The sequence below is a fragment of the Watersipora subatra genome, chromosome 10 (assembly GCF_963576615.1).
Source record: "Watersipora subatra chromosome 10, tzWatSuba1.1, whole genome shotgun sequence".
Lineage (NCBI taxonomy): Eukaryota > Metazoa > Bryozoa > Gymnolaemata > Cheilostomatida > Watersiporidae > Watersipora > Watersipora subatra.
Window position 1 is genome coordinate 3,778,742 of NC_088717.1, and position 17,060 is coordinate 3,795,801.

General features: G+C 33.1%; 1 protein-coding gene across 1 annotated transcript; it reads right to left on the reverse strand.

The window, feature by feature from the left end:
- Window positions 1-297: 297 nt before the first annotated feature.
- LOC137406034 (arylsulfatase B-like) lies at window positions 298-16,794 on the reverse strand. The gene is made up of 13 exons (XM_068092552.1): window positions 16,582-16,794; window positions 11,715-11,826; window positions 11,163-11,214; window positions 10,929-11,032; window positions 9,118-9,218; window positions 7,752-7,822; window positions 6,038-6,142; window positions 4,926-5,004; window positions 4,715-4,812; window positions 3,777-4,020; window positions 2,450-2,594; window positions 1,419-1,594; window positions 298-959 (listed from the first exon to the last, which is right to left on the reverse strand). The coding sequence occupies exons 1-13, from the start codon at window positions 16,742-16,744 to the stop codon at window positions 721-723; spliced, it is 1,689 nt and encodes a 562-aa protein (XP_067948653.1). The 5' UTR covers window positions 16,745-16,794; the 3' UTR covers window positions 298-720.
- Window positions 16,795-17,060: the final 266 nt, after the last annotated feature.

Sequence of the window (17,060 nt, forward strand, 5' to 3'; positions counted from 1 at the left end):
ATAAAACTTTGGCATGAGAAATTAATCTCTCCCTACATGTATATTGTTGTACTTGTTTAAATAACTATCCTATTACCTTTCATTTTGTTACAGAATTCAAAAAACAATTACAGCATTTTGATATTATTTGTATTGCATTGAAACATATGCAGTATTGTAAAAAAAATAAATTTAAGCATTGGAATTATATGTTAAAACTACACTAGCAAAGTAACAAGCAGCAAAAGATGTTATTGACTCTTACTGTTTCTGACTTTAGAGACACAAAGACTAAAAATTCAGACAATATATACTAAAAGTTCAGACAATATATACTAAAATTACTTCATATTTTAAAACAATATATGCTCAAGCTTTGCTTCGAATGATAAAAAATCTGTATGCATTTGCAAGTTAAGATTTGACTGCATATGGTACTTTGCAAGATATTCTGTCTCTATTATGAAGAGATATGCCTAATTCTTTTTTAATCGGAAATTAATTAATTGCAGGAATTAAAGTTGGTGTAAGTTTATTTATGCATATCATCTTGCTAAATAGAAAAATAGACATACAAGTAAATAATCTTACATAAAAATATAAACCCAAAAAAACTCTTTAAATAAAGACATTATTGCAATTTTGTCGATATCAAATAAATAACTATGGATCAGTATTCAAATGAAACAATTTGTCAAAGTTTTTAACAATTAGTTAATATGTTTATCAGTAAACCAATTGTTATATATTAATACAAGCAGAGCTAACTGGTCGCAGTGGAAAGTCTGTTTCCGGTGTGCAGTAGTCATGTCTGGGTATGGTAAACCCTCTCCAAAGTTGAGTTGTGGCAGAACTGACTCCAACAGCAGGTCGAAAGACTGCCGTCACTGAATCTTCTTTGGCTTGTTGAATTTTACGAATCAACTTCTCAACCAATTGAGGTTTGAGGTCATAGAGGTTTCTTGTTTCACTTGGATCATCTAAATCAGAGAATATTTAATAACTTATTAAATATTTAATATTGATTGATTTATTAAGTGTTTCAAATACATTTTTAATAATAAATCTTGTTTATATTCTTTCTAAAAACTACCAAACACAAAGTTCAATAGTGCTTCTTGTAATCCTTATTCAGATGGGCTATGCAAATTGCGAAAGTGCACTATTTACAGTGGTACAATCTTTTACAGGGGTTTTTGCAATGGAAGGGGTTATATGAGCATTTAAGTAAAAGGCATTGCTGACAGTAGGTATACACTGGCCACTGTAACACATTATTAGTTGCTAATGCTTTAGGCAATAGACATTTAAATATTAAGGAAGCTATCATGCAAATGGTGAAGCAACTCCAAAATGGTTCATTTAACGCTTCCACGCCTAAAACATTGAAACTTGCATTTATTTAACTTTATACATGGTATTCAATTCATAACTCCAACCTCTAACATTGAAGAGACATCTAACCACACGTTGGCCATCAACTATTCTGTGACAATCATCACCGATGATTGCAGGAAGTTCTGGTGATTCTTCAGGTCTGCGCCATTCTGATTCGGAAGGTGGTGTTGGTGCCCCAAAGTAACTCAATCCATATAAGAGTTTGTAGTCTTTCCATCTACATAAATGAAAATAGTTTTTCTCTAATCACTCAGCACACAAAAATATTTTGATAGGCTTCACAAGATGTAGACGTGGAAAAGAAAACTGCAACTGGTATTCCTACTCTACCGTAAGGTTGAACTCAGTGGCCACTAACATTTTAGATAGGAAGCAGATTTAGTACTCATCAAGAACCTAGTATGGCATGTTTTGATAATGTCAACTTTCTCTAGCCTTTATTCTACATCAAAGTGTAGCTTATTCTTCTACTCTGCAGTTATTCAAATCATCAGCATGAAAGTACAACAAAAATAAGATAAGTCTGATATACTTTTCCGTTCGCATATCTTTGGTATAACTCTGTTTGCAAAAAATTAACGTAACATTATTTGAACAAATATTCAAAATTTCTTTAAAAGATTTCGCACCACAAAACACAAATAATAACAACTAGTAATTATATGTATGGCTTTGTTTGACTATGCATTATTTGTAACAACCGAATATCTCTGACATTACGATACAATAAACTAACTATAATGAACATCAGCTAAGAACATTTCAAGAGTGTTTAGTCATTGTATTTCATTTAGCCTGATCACATTTGCCATTTGAAACAGTTATGATGCTTGTGGAGTTAATGAGCACTGCAGCACATAAATGCTAGCCCCTGAGCAGCTAGTTGAAAAATTTAACGCCACCCTTTTATTCAACATCACTTCTAATTAAACGCCATCGTAAAAGAAGGATTGAAAAATAAAACACCATGACGTTCAAATAAAGGTTTTACGATAATTATTTTATGGGGCTTGCGCGAGCTAAAATGAGCGTAAAACCATAAATTTTTAAATTGTTATTCTCAATTACAAACCTGAAAACAGCGTTTTCTGTTGAACACCTTGCGCCTCTTCCTCCATTCAGACCTACAAGCATCTCTGATCTGCGATGGTATTTTCTTTGTTGAGCTTGAGTGTACCTTGAGCCCAAATTAGGAAGTTGAGACACTCCATCAATTCCTGAAATAAATATTCAGCCAAATAATTGTTTAGCAATATAGCGTCCTCAAATTTATGCCCGAAATGAAGTTTTTTTAAATACGTATACAATTTATTTACATCGTGTAATATAGGTAAGCTGACAAGCATTTGTGAGTGAATCAGCAAAATACAGCAAAGTACTCTCTTTGTTCACTACACTCTCTTTGTAGTGGACAAAGAGAGTGAAAAAGCTAATATAATAGATATATTAGTAATCAATGATTAAAACATAACTAGTGAAGAAGATGGAAGAGTGCAAAAATATCTTGCACTTGGAAAGGAAATTAAAAGGTGTTGGGGTGTAAGAACAACTGTAAATCCAGTAGCCATTGAAGCATTTCATGCAATAACACCTGCACATCAAATGTGGCTTCCTTAAACAATTCTACTTTGTCAATTAGTAAAAAAATAACATTAGACAAAAAATAAACATAGTTTTAATATGGATTGAATGAAAGAAATAAAAACCCAATTCCTCCATACTAAGGTATGATGAGACTCGCACACGCAGTAGCACAGCAGCTAATCGAAGTGCTGGGCCCACAGATATTGGCATAACTAAGCAATGAAGACAAAATTCACCATTTCACCAATATTATACAAGTAAGCCGGTCTTGATTAGTTTAGGTTTAGTTTAGGTTTTACATAACGGTGTTAGTACGGAGTTGTGTTAATAGATTTGTTGTATAGAATGAATACTTTCTGATTTATAAGAATTCATTTGCCAATTCAGTTAGTAAATTACTCTTGAGGTCTTTTAAAGCCCTGTTTATGTTTTTGTGATAGCTGTTTTTATCTTTAGATAGTACTGAACTAGGCTTCAAGAGTTTTTTATAAATATAATTAAACCGTTTCTCTCGCTGCCTAGTGTTTATTTCGCGGGGAAGTTTCATATTTTGTGTTATTAGCTCAATTTAAAAGCATTAGTCTCGTGTTTCTGTTTTAATTAATTAATTTTGATTCTTTGTTAAATTTAACTTGCAGAAACTTCTACTTTTTTCTCACAGTTTGAAAAAAGTCCTTGACATAGACTTATCTCTAATCTGATAGGCATATTAGTTTGTCTCATAAATCCAATGCACCGAAAACTTTTATTTGCAACACATTTTTGTTTTATATGTGAGACTTAGCAAGACAGTGTCTTGGAACAAGAAATCTTACCCCGCAGTGCAATTCTTCGTCTTTTTGGGTTCGCTAGGTGAAGGAATGTAGGTAGCCAATCAGTGACATGTATTAAAAAGTCTCTCGTAGTTCCTCTAGTTCTTGGATGTAGCCTAGGGTCATAATATATTGTGGGTGTGCGAACACCTCCTTCAGTTAGTGATCCTTTGTTATTTCGAAGAGGGTAGTTGTTGGCCGCATAGTCCCATTCAGGAAATGGTGGCATACCATTGGGTCCACCATTCTATAAGTTCCAGCATTTAGTGCATTACAGCTGAGGAATGTTTTTGCCCTTAACACATTTGTGTAAAAGCACTTGCTAATTAGTGTCAATAAAGCAAATGTACAAAGTTTTTATACTTCCACTAGAGTTTTTTATGAGCAGTTGTCTCAGTAAGAAAATACTAATAATACTTTTTGGAACTTTCTTTGTCTTTTTAGAAACATTGAATTAAAGATTAGTTACTTAATTTAATAATTTTTTGGTCTTTTTTAGCTAAATGGTTTTACTTTTGATGTTAAACCTGATAAAGTTTCAGTTAGATAATGTTAGATCGGTTTGACTTCAAATCAGCATATCAGCATACCACGAAGTAAATATAAATTTTCTTTAAGATGCTCTAAATGCGCAAATTTAATCTTGCATTTAGTAGCTTATTTAAGAAAATTTGTTATGTAAATATTAAAAGCTTGTGACAATGAACACAATGAAAAACGGTAAGACATATGCTATTCGCCATCTCATCCGCCTATGCTATTTTTTGGGATTAATATTCTATTTAGACAATAAACATGTAATTGGCAGTAAAAGCTGAAAAGAAGTCTGATTGGCTGAAATCCATCTTGAGCACTATTCAATTCAACAATTTTTCATATATTGTTCTACCTATGTTGTTTATTGTTAGCTAATAATTCTGTCAATATATGTGTTTACTTACGTCAGAAGAAAAGATAATTATTGTGTTGTCGGCAATTCCTGCTTCTTGTAAGGTTGTCATTGTTACTCCTACCATGTCATCAAAAGCAGAAACAAGACCTGAAAACAGATTATAAAAAAGTATTTAACCAGAGCTTTAAAGGCCTGATTATAAGTCATGACATTCATGTTTCTCTGTTTGATAGTAAACTTAAGTAGAAGTATTCTCTAACCTAGATATCTTCTTCTTGCTTCTTCTTCAGGATCAGATGGATTCAAGAAATCGTGGACATTGAACATTTCGTTAGTAACCTGGAAAAGAGTTAATGAGACAAGTTTGAATACCTATTTTAGTTAAGGTTTTTTTACCTTTAAAAAATACGGCAAATATATTGTATTTCTGGCATCAGTTGAAATGCTCCCTATGAACATAATAAAAGTCAAAAGACTTAAAATAAATTAATAAAAACATCAATAAATAACCAATTGAAATCAATATTTTGAAGATGCCATAATCCAAAGGAAAGTATTTGCAGTAATGATCAACAAAGATTTTTGCGTTAGGTTCAGTATATGATGTGGTTGTAAATATCATAGATAAATGTCAAAATCTTTGAAGAACAAATTCAATTTTGGAGTTATCCCATCTTACAATGTAGCAGATCAGTTATAAATACCATAGCCTGAAAAAACCAATGAATGACTTTAAAATATGTTTTCAATGTTCATTGATTTTTGCATTGCATCTAAGTATTGTAGAAAAATTGCATTGAAATACAACTCGAGGGATCATTTTGATGAAATTTTATTTAATAAAATTTTAATTTTGTTTCGAGAAGTTTGAATTTTGTTATGCTGTAAAAAGCGCTTATTCTTTGTTTCTTGACTATGTTTATTATTAATAATATTATTATAAATAAATGTGGCAGTTTTGATGCAATTACTGCTCAAGAAACCTAAAAGTTCACTAAACGGCTGCCTAAGGTATAATACCCATATTTTCAATAAAAATCGATATCAGTGCCTCATATAAATATGGCTGACGAGCTGAGGAGATTATGCTTATTTTCAGTGTCACAGCTATTGGGGTAGCTATCAACTATTTATGTAATACACTTCTTTTATATAATGAAAAGGCACCATAAAAAGCATTAAATGTACGATTAGGCTGATGTTAAATTGTAAGTATGTACAAGTACACCAGCACTGCCTAGCACTATCTACAAGAATGTTATAAATTTTTGGTTATTACTCAAAATCTTATCAGGTGTTTCGCTTCAATATTTAGAGTTCTTTTGCGGTTGAAAAATGAGATATAGATAAAGTATACATAAGACTGACTCACCTGTAAGGGGTCGTGAGGAGCGGTTGGTGTTATCCACATAAACAAAGGGTTTGGGTTATTTCTGTGGGCTAATATCAGTTCTCTGGCATCTATTGTGTCTTGTGTCTGCAAAATATAATCCATTAAATTGAAATCATTTATATATTGTTTGTGTTACAAATTTGTGTTACTTATTAGTTCTCTAAGTGGGGATTTTCCATCCAAACTCATTTTCGTGAAGCAGTTCTTTAATTACTGCTATATCTGTCGCCTTACAAATATATTTAATTTATTTGTAACTAGGATAGCAAGTTTGATTAGTGCTGTAGTAAGAAATATACTTAGCAATCTTTTGACACAATTTTGCTACTAAATTTGTTTGAAACCTTGAGGAATTTTCTACATGTGATAATCATCATCAGTTTTTAGGTTTATTAAGTAAAAATTATTTTTTGTTGCTAACCAAACACATTGAGGTTCATCAGGGTTTTTAGTAGCAACCCGTTTACCTGATAGGTTTGCTTTTTGACCGGAAGTCATCCTGTTTGTAAAAAAGTTCACTGACAAGCAGGATAGGTCAGACATACAGCAGAGTTAAAAATTATAAATTCAGTTTTAGTGGTTTAGGTTTGCTTTAAAGTATAATAAAAATATTTAATTTATATCTAGTTCCAAAATTTGTCTTTGTCTGCATTTTAACCGCAGATCAATGGCAAATTCTACCCTTGCATACAATACTGTTTAATGCCAGTCACGCAGGGCATGTATAGAATAAGAAGAATATACAATGCATTACAGAACACAGCGCTACAGAGCGCACTTAACAATTATACAGGCACATCAAGCATTATCATGCTCGGTTTTCCATTAAGGAGGCAGTGCGCCTACATACCATCAATCATTTTACATAACGTATAATGTATTATTTAATTCAAAAGAATTTAACTTCATGTAATTTACTACTATACTTACAAAAAACTACAGTGTGTGCAAAAAAATTGCAGTTTGTGCAATGAACCAGTGTGTATTAGACTGCAGCACTTGTAATACACCACAGTGCATGTAATACACAACATCATCTGTAACAAACCACAAAGCGTGTAATACACCACAATGTGTGCAGTACATCACAGGGAATGGAATAGCCTACAGTTTGGGTAATACACTACAGCGCCTGTAATATACCACAATATAAGCAATAGACCACAATGCATGGGTTTCATTATAAAGTATAATGAAACCACAATATGCTTATATTGTGGTGTAGTGTAATATACCACAATATAAGCAATAGACCACAATGCATGGGTTTCATTATATAGTATAACGTAAACCGTATCAAATTTTTGCTTCACAAATTTACTACCTGATCTATTTGTATTGTCTGTATTTAATGATAGACTGAGGCCCTATGCTATAAACTTAGCATTAGTTTATTGATGCTATCTTCCTTACTGTAAGCAATGATTGGCATTTGATCCATTTGTTAACATTTATTGGTTGAGTGGAATGGCATCAATGCCATAATACAGTAATAATTTTTTACGGTGTTTAGCCAACATACAACAGTTTTACGATTGGTTGCTTTTAAAAAAGCTGCTGATCTTGAATTGTTCCCTCCATCAAAAAGTAAAGTCGGGACTCACTTAAGGTACTGGTGCTGAGCACTATCAAGTGCCAGGCCTGCACTAATGCTCTCAAAATTTGTGTTTAAATTAAAACAGAAAATACTTACCGTTAAATGTGTTCCTATATTTTCAACAGTCGGCATGCCATTCCGTTCTCGTGTCATCACCCCGTTATCAGCTATAATCAAATAGCATTTAACATTGATTAGTTTGAAATATAGATGATGAATTTTAAGTCATCCATCATACAATTAGTGCAAGTCTGCTATTACAGGCAACAATGCAATTTCCTTAAACTTGTCAAATTTTTTGCGTTGTAATACTTGCCGAGTATCTATTTTTGCCTCGAATCACACTGCCATGGTAATTGCAAACTGTCTATCTCCGATTTTGAAGCAAAGCCTTCTAAGATATAGTGACATAATTGATCATGCTTCCATTTTTCATTAATAAATGTGCCTCAGCAGTTCCTATCTGCTCATAGACATTAATAGATGTGCGTATTCGCATTATTGCATGATTTAACAATGATTGCAACACTTCCATGTTGTCTGTTTCTAAATAAAGTTTGACAGTCTGAGTGAATCATGATTAATCAAGGTTTTAAGAATATCGCTCAAACCAAGATGAGTATGGCTGTTATTCTATGAATCATTTCTGACTTGCGTTAGTAGACGCATTTTAATACTGTTTATCTCAGATGATTTTAGCAAAAATTTAGTTTGTTGCTTTCAAATAGCTATACCGGAATTGTTGATAATAAAGCTTGGGATTTATAAGCTTTTTGTTAAACAAAAGTTTTATAACTAGTCAATTTGTGTACACGAAAGTTGAGAATACATTTGAATCACTTTCCTTACTGTATGCTGCACATCGCTGTATGCTTTATATGCCGTGTGTATTAAATGTGTATTGACCAAATGCATGTATCAGTGGTGATCATAAGTACATATTTAATTGGTTTTGAGTTTATCAATAAAAAATTGAGTATGAAGAATTGTGCCTGAATATAATTTGTAATAGGATAATTGTTCTATTTGTATCAAGTAGTACAAGCAAATTTACAAATTCAAAATGGTTTTTCGTGTGAGCAAATCTATCTGTTTACAATTTGTGAAAACAAACTTGAGATCATTGTTCTTATAAGATTATCTGCCAACAGCTGTTTTCGTCTCATGGCTTTTTAAATTTGGCCATTTATGCTTTCAGTCAAGTGCCATAAAATGTTACAATCCGTCATGTTGTAAGGCGTCGTTGTACACTTATCATTAGGAGTGTGTTCGGAAACTATGTAACTCTATTACACAGCTAGTTGCTTGTATTCCCTAGCTACAATCTCAACTCGGACCTGCTCACATCTGCTATTGGTTGTCATTGTCTAGCATGCTAAAGCGAGAATCAAGATTGGGCCAATCAGCTACCATAATTACTATGAATATCTACTCTCACAACCTAATTAATTCATTTCCTTACTCCAATTGAAGTAATCCGCAGCTCCCGTCATCCCCCCTCTGAATTCGTCAACCCCTCGATTATTTGGCAGGCACCGCTCATTGCAGTCTCCCAAATGCCACCTGAAGAATAACACATACAGTAAAATGACAACATTTTAAGCATCAAGAAGATCATTCTTAATAGAAAATAGAAGTTTGTAGGTTATCTTTAGCTAATGAGTTCATCTATGAGCGATTAAGGAAATAGAAAATCATAATTAGCAAGCAAAAACGAGGCAAACGTTGCTCTGTTTTTTCCTTATGAAAATTTCTGTGGCTGATTGGCTATAAAACTTGGCAATCCATAAATAGCAATTTCTTGTTTCATAAGCTAATAAATTTGAGAAGAATGTCTCTATCTTCAAAGTAGCCACGTACATCACTCGTTTCCTTATATACCAGTAAGAGTTTAATAGCCTCTGTAGCTCATTTAAGTAGCACATCTGAGTTCTTTCTATATCGGGTAAGTGTAGAGAAATCATATTTCAACCAAGCACCTTTCACACTAGTAAAAGACTTGCGATGGTATTTTATTTTTAATTTGTATTATTATTTTACCTACTTATGTAACGTCATCAACCCGTTATGAGATCTCAGTAAATACTTAAGTTCGAACTTTTCTTTGAAGCCAGGCATAAAATGTGTCGCTTTGGTAGACCGATGTAGTATGATGCAATAGTATGAGTAATAGATGCATTATGACAGCATCCAAAATTAGCTTGGTTTTAGCGATGATGGAAGTTTTCCAATTTCAGCAAAGTAATCAATGTTCTTGTGAAATTTTATCTCATGATTTTTTACAAGATGAGACACAGTTGTATGGAAAGCGACACTCTATTCAAATAATTTTGGTAGCAATAGAGATAACTTATAACGCTAATCTAAACTAGTTATTGCTACATTCACTTGCTTTGAGTAATTTAAACCTTAAAATAAACTCAAGTTGATGTTTTCATGGTCCACTTCATGACAGATTCAAGTTTCCATAAGATTAGTTACATTCTGGCTACAAAACTGCAATACATCTGCTACTTATTTTAAATATTGACGCTTGAACAAAGATGAAAGGAATACAGATTATAAATAGATTATAAACATAGCTACTAAACAAGCAACCAAAGATCTAGCAGTCTGAACAAAGTTTCACAATTAGTTCAAAAGAGTGTTCTTGCCAGCTGATGGAAAAACTGTTGAAACTCGTTCCAACATTCTCCTTCTCACCACACAGAAGTTATTAAAAAATGTCATATTTGGCAAGACCTTGGGTGCTGGCAGTGCCAGTGAGCATAATTTGTTTGTTTTATGACAGGTTTTCTTTAGTTTTTCCTGTTGCTAACAGTTCAGAATAAACTAAAAAATGTTGGTTTGGTGATGATTAATGTGTTTTACTATAAATATCAGTTTTAAGCATTTGGACTCTTTAAGAAGCAACTTGTTGCTGATGAACTTTCAGTTTATTGTTTGGTACAACGGAATCTAGTGAATCAGCTTCTTTGTTTTCATATAACGTGACACCACTAATGCTGGATATAGCAATACACATGCTGATAAAATATAAAACTGATTCATTGAGGAGAACCATACAATATAGGTTCTGTGATGCTGGGAGTGCCAGTTAATCTGAATAACAGCTTTGCTATGGTGTTTATGAGCTTAGTTTAAAGCATGTTGAAACTTGGGGGAAGTGTTATACAAAACTGAAATAAATTAATTTTCTAATACTGTATCAAGTTTTTCTGCAATACAAGCAGGTTCTTCAATTGAAATCAACTGGAAATCAAATGCGCTTACTTTCCGACATGTTTTGTCACATAGCCTTCCTCTTTCATGTATTGATACAGAGTCTTGTGTGTCAGCGGTAGACAAAAAGGTGATGTTAGCTGTACCGCCATTTGCTGTAAAAAAGAACGCTACTTTTATTATAGAGAAAAGACAGGTATAAAAGGAGTTAAACTGGTTACCCACTATAGAAAGATGAATTTGTTCAACTACAATCTTTAACTACAACCTTCTGTTATTAATTACCTGCAGTCCATTTCTTGAAGGATACTTTCCAGTCAATAGAGCAGACCTTGTTCTGAAATATAGACAAAAGTAAATTATAACTTATTTGACTTTTTAGCCTGAATTTCAAGAAACTAAACACCATTTATTATCAAGCCATAACTGCTTTGAAATAATAATACCAATAAATACATCAACTTAGTTTGTCAGTGTAAACAACTTCCTTCATATGCAAAAAAATCAATCAAACTTAGCCGTCTTTTGGTATTTGGCAGGTCAAACTTTGGGGTGTGTATTTTAGATACTCAAAAAAGGGAAACTTTGTAATATGTGTCATTTTAAATATCACTCTACATCAACTCTCTAGAAACAAGTATGATTATGGAAACCATTTTAGTTGAAAAATCGGAGAGCCACTGCAGTAGACTCACGAATATGGTACAAGCTTTTAGCCTAAGCATCTTTGTCTGGCAGAACGCTGCAAGATAAGAATAGCCAAAATTTCTGTTGTCTTAAAACTTTATATATAGAATTCACAAGAAGTGTAAAGTATGTGAAAGATAGTGAACTTACGGGCTACAAGATTCCTGTACATAGAATTGTGATAGTTCTATTCCTTTGGCTCTCAGTGCATTCAAGTTAGGAGTCCTTACCTTTGGGTTGTGAAATCCAACATCGTTCCAGCCTAAAAAAGATAGCTCGGTTTGGTATGGGCAAACTTCATTATTTTTCAGAACTGCAAAGAGAGTTAAAATATTTATTTTTTTGTAATCATTGCATTAATGCGTTTTTTACTACATTGGTGCATGTCCAAGTACCAACTTTTTATAAGGAAATCACCAACTTTTAAGATGTAAGAAAGTTTGTAAAAATTAGTTTGAGTTTTTATTTACTTGATTTCTAAACTAGGGGTGATCACCTAGAACTTGGCTAAGATCTCAAAGCAGTATGTTTTGTTAGATGGTTGTACAGGCACTCAATTTAAAAATTTTCACAGGAATTTAATGTCCTATACGTTTTTTATCAATCAGAGTTGTTGCTAGGTTTTAGTTCTTTATTTCTAACTCCGTTGAAAACAAACTTGCAAAAATATCTTAGTACTTACTTTTAAAGTGATAACAGTAAAAATAACAAGAAATAAAGTAATCAAAGCCTTTTTTTGTTAAAAAAGGTAATGTGGTACATTATTGATACTTTGAGATAAGTATTATAGTTATACAGTTCTAGCAACAAATCCCACTTTGTCAGCATGTGTGTTCGCGTGCATCTGTTAGTTGGCGCAAACGCGGTACATTTTTGCACTTTTTGGTCGATTTCATTCTCACTTCAAACCAATTTGCTTCAGGCCTTCAGCCAAGGTTGTTAGAGATATTTTGTTTAGAAATTCCATCTAGTTCCTCATAATTAGCTTTTTAAATACTCGTCAATAAAAAACTAAAGAATTCATCTTTGCATGCAATATGGGTAATTAACTTTGTTGAAAGTACTCACGGATTCTTGCCATGAAAGCAGTTTAGCAACTTGAGTGGTAACAAAATCTTTGCGCGTGCTGCAGCCTATCTCACTAAAAATTATAAAAAATCTCAGACGGCGCTGAGCTTAAGGCTAGCTTTAAATAATATGTTTTTTAAGCTATTAAAGTATAGATTTTTTGCTAGACATTCCCTACTTTAAAAAGTAGAGAATGTCTAGCAAAAAATTACAAAGGTTGACGATTGATGCAAACCTGTCATCTAACATTTCTGCTGACATAGTAAGCATGCATGATTATGCATCATATTAGTGTAAACAGAACTCCGTGTCTCTGAATACTCCAGTCACAAACCATCAATTTTACCCACAAAAAAACCATATGCAGTTCTTCTACATAAATTTGAGCAAGGTGAACATGTACAGACAGTGTCAGGTTTCTGGGAATACAAATAGACTACTATTTACAGTTCTCAAGCCATTTCGACTTTATTGTCCCAAAAACTAGACCATCAACTCAGCCTCCAATTCCAAAAAGATAAGTGTAAAACAAACATGCCTATCACTCTTTTATAAGATTTCTTTATTATCTATTTTGTCTTACGCCACTCCAAGCTGGCATCTCTTTGTATGGAAAACTAATAAAGAAAAATAAAAGCGATTTCGAAAGTTATGCTTCAGGGTTCTGCTACCTGATATGGAAAGGTATGACCAGCATTTAATTGCCCTTAATGCTGGGCAGCTATAAGTCTTTTTTAAATATATTCTGTTAAAAATATTTCAATTGTATCTCCAAACTGCCTGACTATCCACTACATTGCTACTTTACCAAAAAAGCCACAACACCTTATATTAAACACCAACATCTTGCCAATTTACGTTACAGAACACTGTTATGCAAAAAAAGCTTTTTCTTTCAATTTGCCTAATTTACTTCACTTTACTATTATTTGTCTCATGGTCTAATTAACTCTAAACAGCATTTACTTGTGTAAGTAAAGTTTACATCTATCAGTTGACAAGGCTTTTTTGAAAGATAGCCTTAGCGATGCATTTTATGTACATACTTGATGATCGTGTTTGTGAATTGCTATCGGTAACAAATGTCTAGAAATGGGTTGTCTAAATCTGTTAACATAGTGAGTGTAAACTAGCCTTAAACTATTTACACTGTATTTTATAGTTTAAGTTTACTAAAATGCAAAATGAATTAATAAACAAACTTTAAAATAATGGGCTGACAGGGAGAGGAGCTAGAGTGATAACCGGTCTCTCTTATTTCTCTCAGGAAAAAAGAAGAGTGATCAGCCAGTCAAGTTACGCGTAAATAACGAAAGGGCATCTTAAATGAAAAAAAACTAAATGTATTTGTGAAAGTGCCTGGCCTTATTTGGTCTGGGTACCGCTACAATATGATTAATGATGGAGATGGCCGTCAAGATAATGGCTGAGAACGATGCGGAAAATCGTACTAAGTAAAATATGAGAAGAGGATCGGAGGTACCTACTTCTGATCAAACAGGAGCTGATAACCATTAGCTATCAAGCAATAATAACTATACTAGAGCAAATATTAGATATGATAGCTTGAAGGACAGAGGAAATGACCTCATAAAACATTCTAGTGAATAAAGCATGACAGCCTTTTAAGTTTAGATTGTTATTAAACTGTTATTTTGTTTGGTTTCATTTGTGATACTTCCATTGGAACATTTTTGGTTAAGATAAAATAAAGGCTGTGGCTATGTTGGGAAGCTTTAGTCACATTCCAAAAGCCTACCAAACGCTGGCATAGCCAGAAACACCAAAATTCCCGCTTATGTCACATAAACACGGTTATTGCTACGGTAACAAAGGAGTCTGTGATGACCTGTAAATCACAGCAAGCTAAAGGTATGAAAATCTTCTTATAAAATATAGGAGGATTATGGGCCAAGATCCTAGAAATTGACATTGATTGAAAAATGATTGTTCGATCAGATCACGCATACAGTCGCTCTTTACTAAAAAAGGGTGAGCCAATCCCAAAGTTTGTTATAGTAGGATATAGTATCACACTGTGACAGTCACGGTTGAAAGAAAGACCGTTATGACTGTTTAGGAATTTTAATGTTACTGTCTTATAAGCCCTGCATTCTTCTGTTACATACTCTAAGTGATGTCTACCAAAATAGCTTATTACTGGTAGCTGATACTTCAACGAAAAGTGCTCATATAAATCGTAAAACTGATAGCCAAATGGTAAATTGATTAGAACTATTAATATGCAGCATCATTATTAAAGATAGAACAAACATGCCAAAAGATTTTACCAAATTGCTTATACTCTAGATTCCGATCATGTCTAAATGGAAGTCATACTTTTAATGGTACAGCTAGCTTGTTGGCAAGTTAACATAGTAGATCGTTCTACTGTCACCTTTTAGAATCTCATGTACATAAGTTTATCAAATTATAATATTGGTAGGGCCAATATTGAGTCATTTCTCTAGTGTTTATTTATGCGAGAACTAAAAATTTGCCAACTTGAAGTCGACAAAGTTAATGCTTCTTTCGGATGAGAAATGAGCATATTCTCTGTTGCACATTGCTTAGCGGGAACATTAACACAACTGTGAACCCACCAGGTTATAAATTTTGGTAAGCTCTATTGTAACACGGTGATGTTAGGTATTCCCACTAGTCTTTAACTCTTTTATGCAACCAGAGTTACTTTCTTTCAAGATGAACCCACGCAAACTTTTAGTAGATTTTATCAGAAATTTTCAGCATTTTTCTATTTTTTGCAATTGTTTTTTGTTTGAAGTCTTCTGACTACCAGAATTGTTCAAGATTAAAATTGACAATACTTGATGGCGGTTAAAACTCTCAGATCAATGTCATGATTGTTGTAGACTGGGATCTTGACATATGTAGTTGCAAAGGGACCGGCAGCATAAAGATGCGTAATGCTGCAACTTGAACGCATTAGCCGATATCAACTATAGCAGTGATAATGACTAGTGATGTCATTGTGCATCTACTTTTCTTCTGAGCGTTGTAATCGTGATCAAGTTCTTTTGATTTTAATATTGAAACATCTTGGTAGTCAGATCACCTCAGACATCAAAAACAATTGCAAGTGATAGAAAAATACCAATTCTTTCTGATGAAATTTATTAAGGTTTTGTGAGTTCATCTTTACAGCTGGTTGGCAAAGTTCAAGTCATAAGTTTAGCAGTGCAGTTACCTCTACACGTGGTAAATACCTCTACATGTGGTAAGTACCTTTACATGTGGTAAGTACCTCTACATTTGGTAAGTACCTCTACGTGTGGTAAGCTTTCGGGGTCTACGCATCAAGTCTGGTATTACTTTTGTGCTCAAGAAGAGAAGAGCATGTTGGGAAAAAATCTTGAAATTTCAAGTGTTATCTGGTGCCAGAGTTACAGGAAGCATGAGGCAGTCAGTAGTCAGGGGAGATAAGCTGCGGTGTTTGAATTTCATTATCTTCCGCATGATCTTTTTCAGTAGCTTTTTATTTAGAGTTTAGTTTTTTATAAAAAAATCAATTACAGCTAAGTAAAAAACTATTTACAGGTTTTTTACATGTTTTCTGCCACAAAATTAAATCTGTCAAAAACCCCATAGCTGCTAACTTTAACATTTTATGAAATCAATTCTGACGGCACATGGCTTTCCCATTTATGCTTTATATATTTTTAATTGGTGATGCTGAAATATTTTTAGCAAAACGTTTAAAGACTATTGATTGCATGTGTGCTAAGTTAGTTTTTGTATTCTGCAACTTTTAGCTTTTAATTTTTGTGCTAGCATAATCATTTTTTAATAAATAAAGTCTGCTATAACACTCACTATATCGAATTGCTTCTTTTTAATTTTTTACTGTTAGCTAATTATATTTGCATATTTTTAGCAGCATTTCTAATAAAGTTCTACAAAATAATTTTTCTATTCAGATTTCACTCACCTAAATCATCAGCCATTATGTAAACGATATTCGGCCTTTTTCCACTTCTATCTCTGTATCGATCATTTGTTGAATCAAAAAACTTTAGTCTTGAAGATCTAAACCATCTCGCATTCGCACTCATCAAAAAAGATAACGCAAGGAAACAAACTAGACTTTTCATCGTGAATGTACGAGATTAACTGGCGCTGTCCACTCAAGTCCACGCTTGCTTCACGGTCGGATGGCAAAGCTTATATGTGAAACATCAGTTTGTGACGGGCATTTTTTAAAGATGCAAGTGGTCATTAATCATGATTAACCTGTTCCTGTTGTCGCATTGCTCTACCTCCCTAAGAAATTATTCAAGGCAACCTTACCCTTAATCATATTCTTTCTCTAATAAATTATAAAAATTACAGTAATAGCATCCGTCATGGTGCTAATTTCAAAGCAGTTTTATTTAGGTCATTGCGAGTGACTCTTTGAAAAGTATTTTT

Bases quoted from the DNA above. Each gene is read 5' to 3' on its own strand.
- LOC137406034 (XM_068092552.1), bottom strand. From the start codon at position 16,744: ATGAAAAGTCTAGTTTGTTTCCTTGCGTTATCTTTTTTGATGAGTGCG. The intron at 9,219-10,928 runs GTAAGCGCATTT...GTTATTCTTCAG, and splicing joins GTGACAAAACATGTCGGAAA to GTGGCATTTGGGAGACTGCA. The intron at 4,021-4,714 runs GTAAGTAAACAC...TGGAACTTATAG, and splicing joins TAATTATCTTTTCTTCTGAC to AATGGTGGACCCAATGGTAT.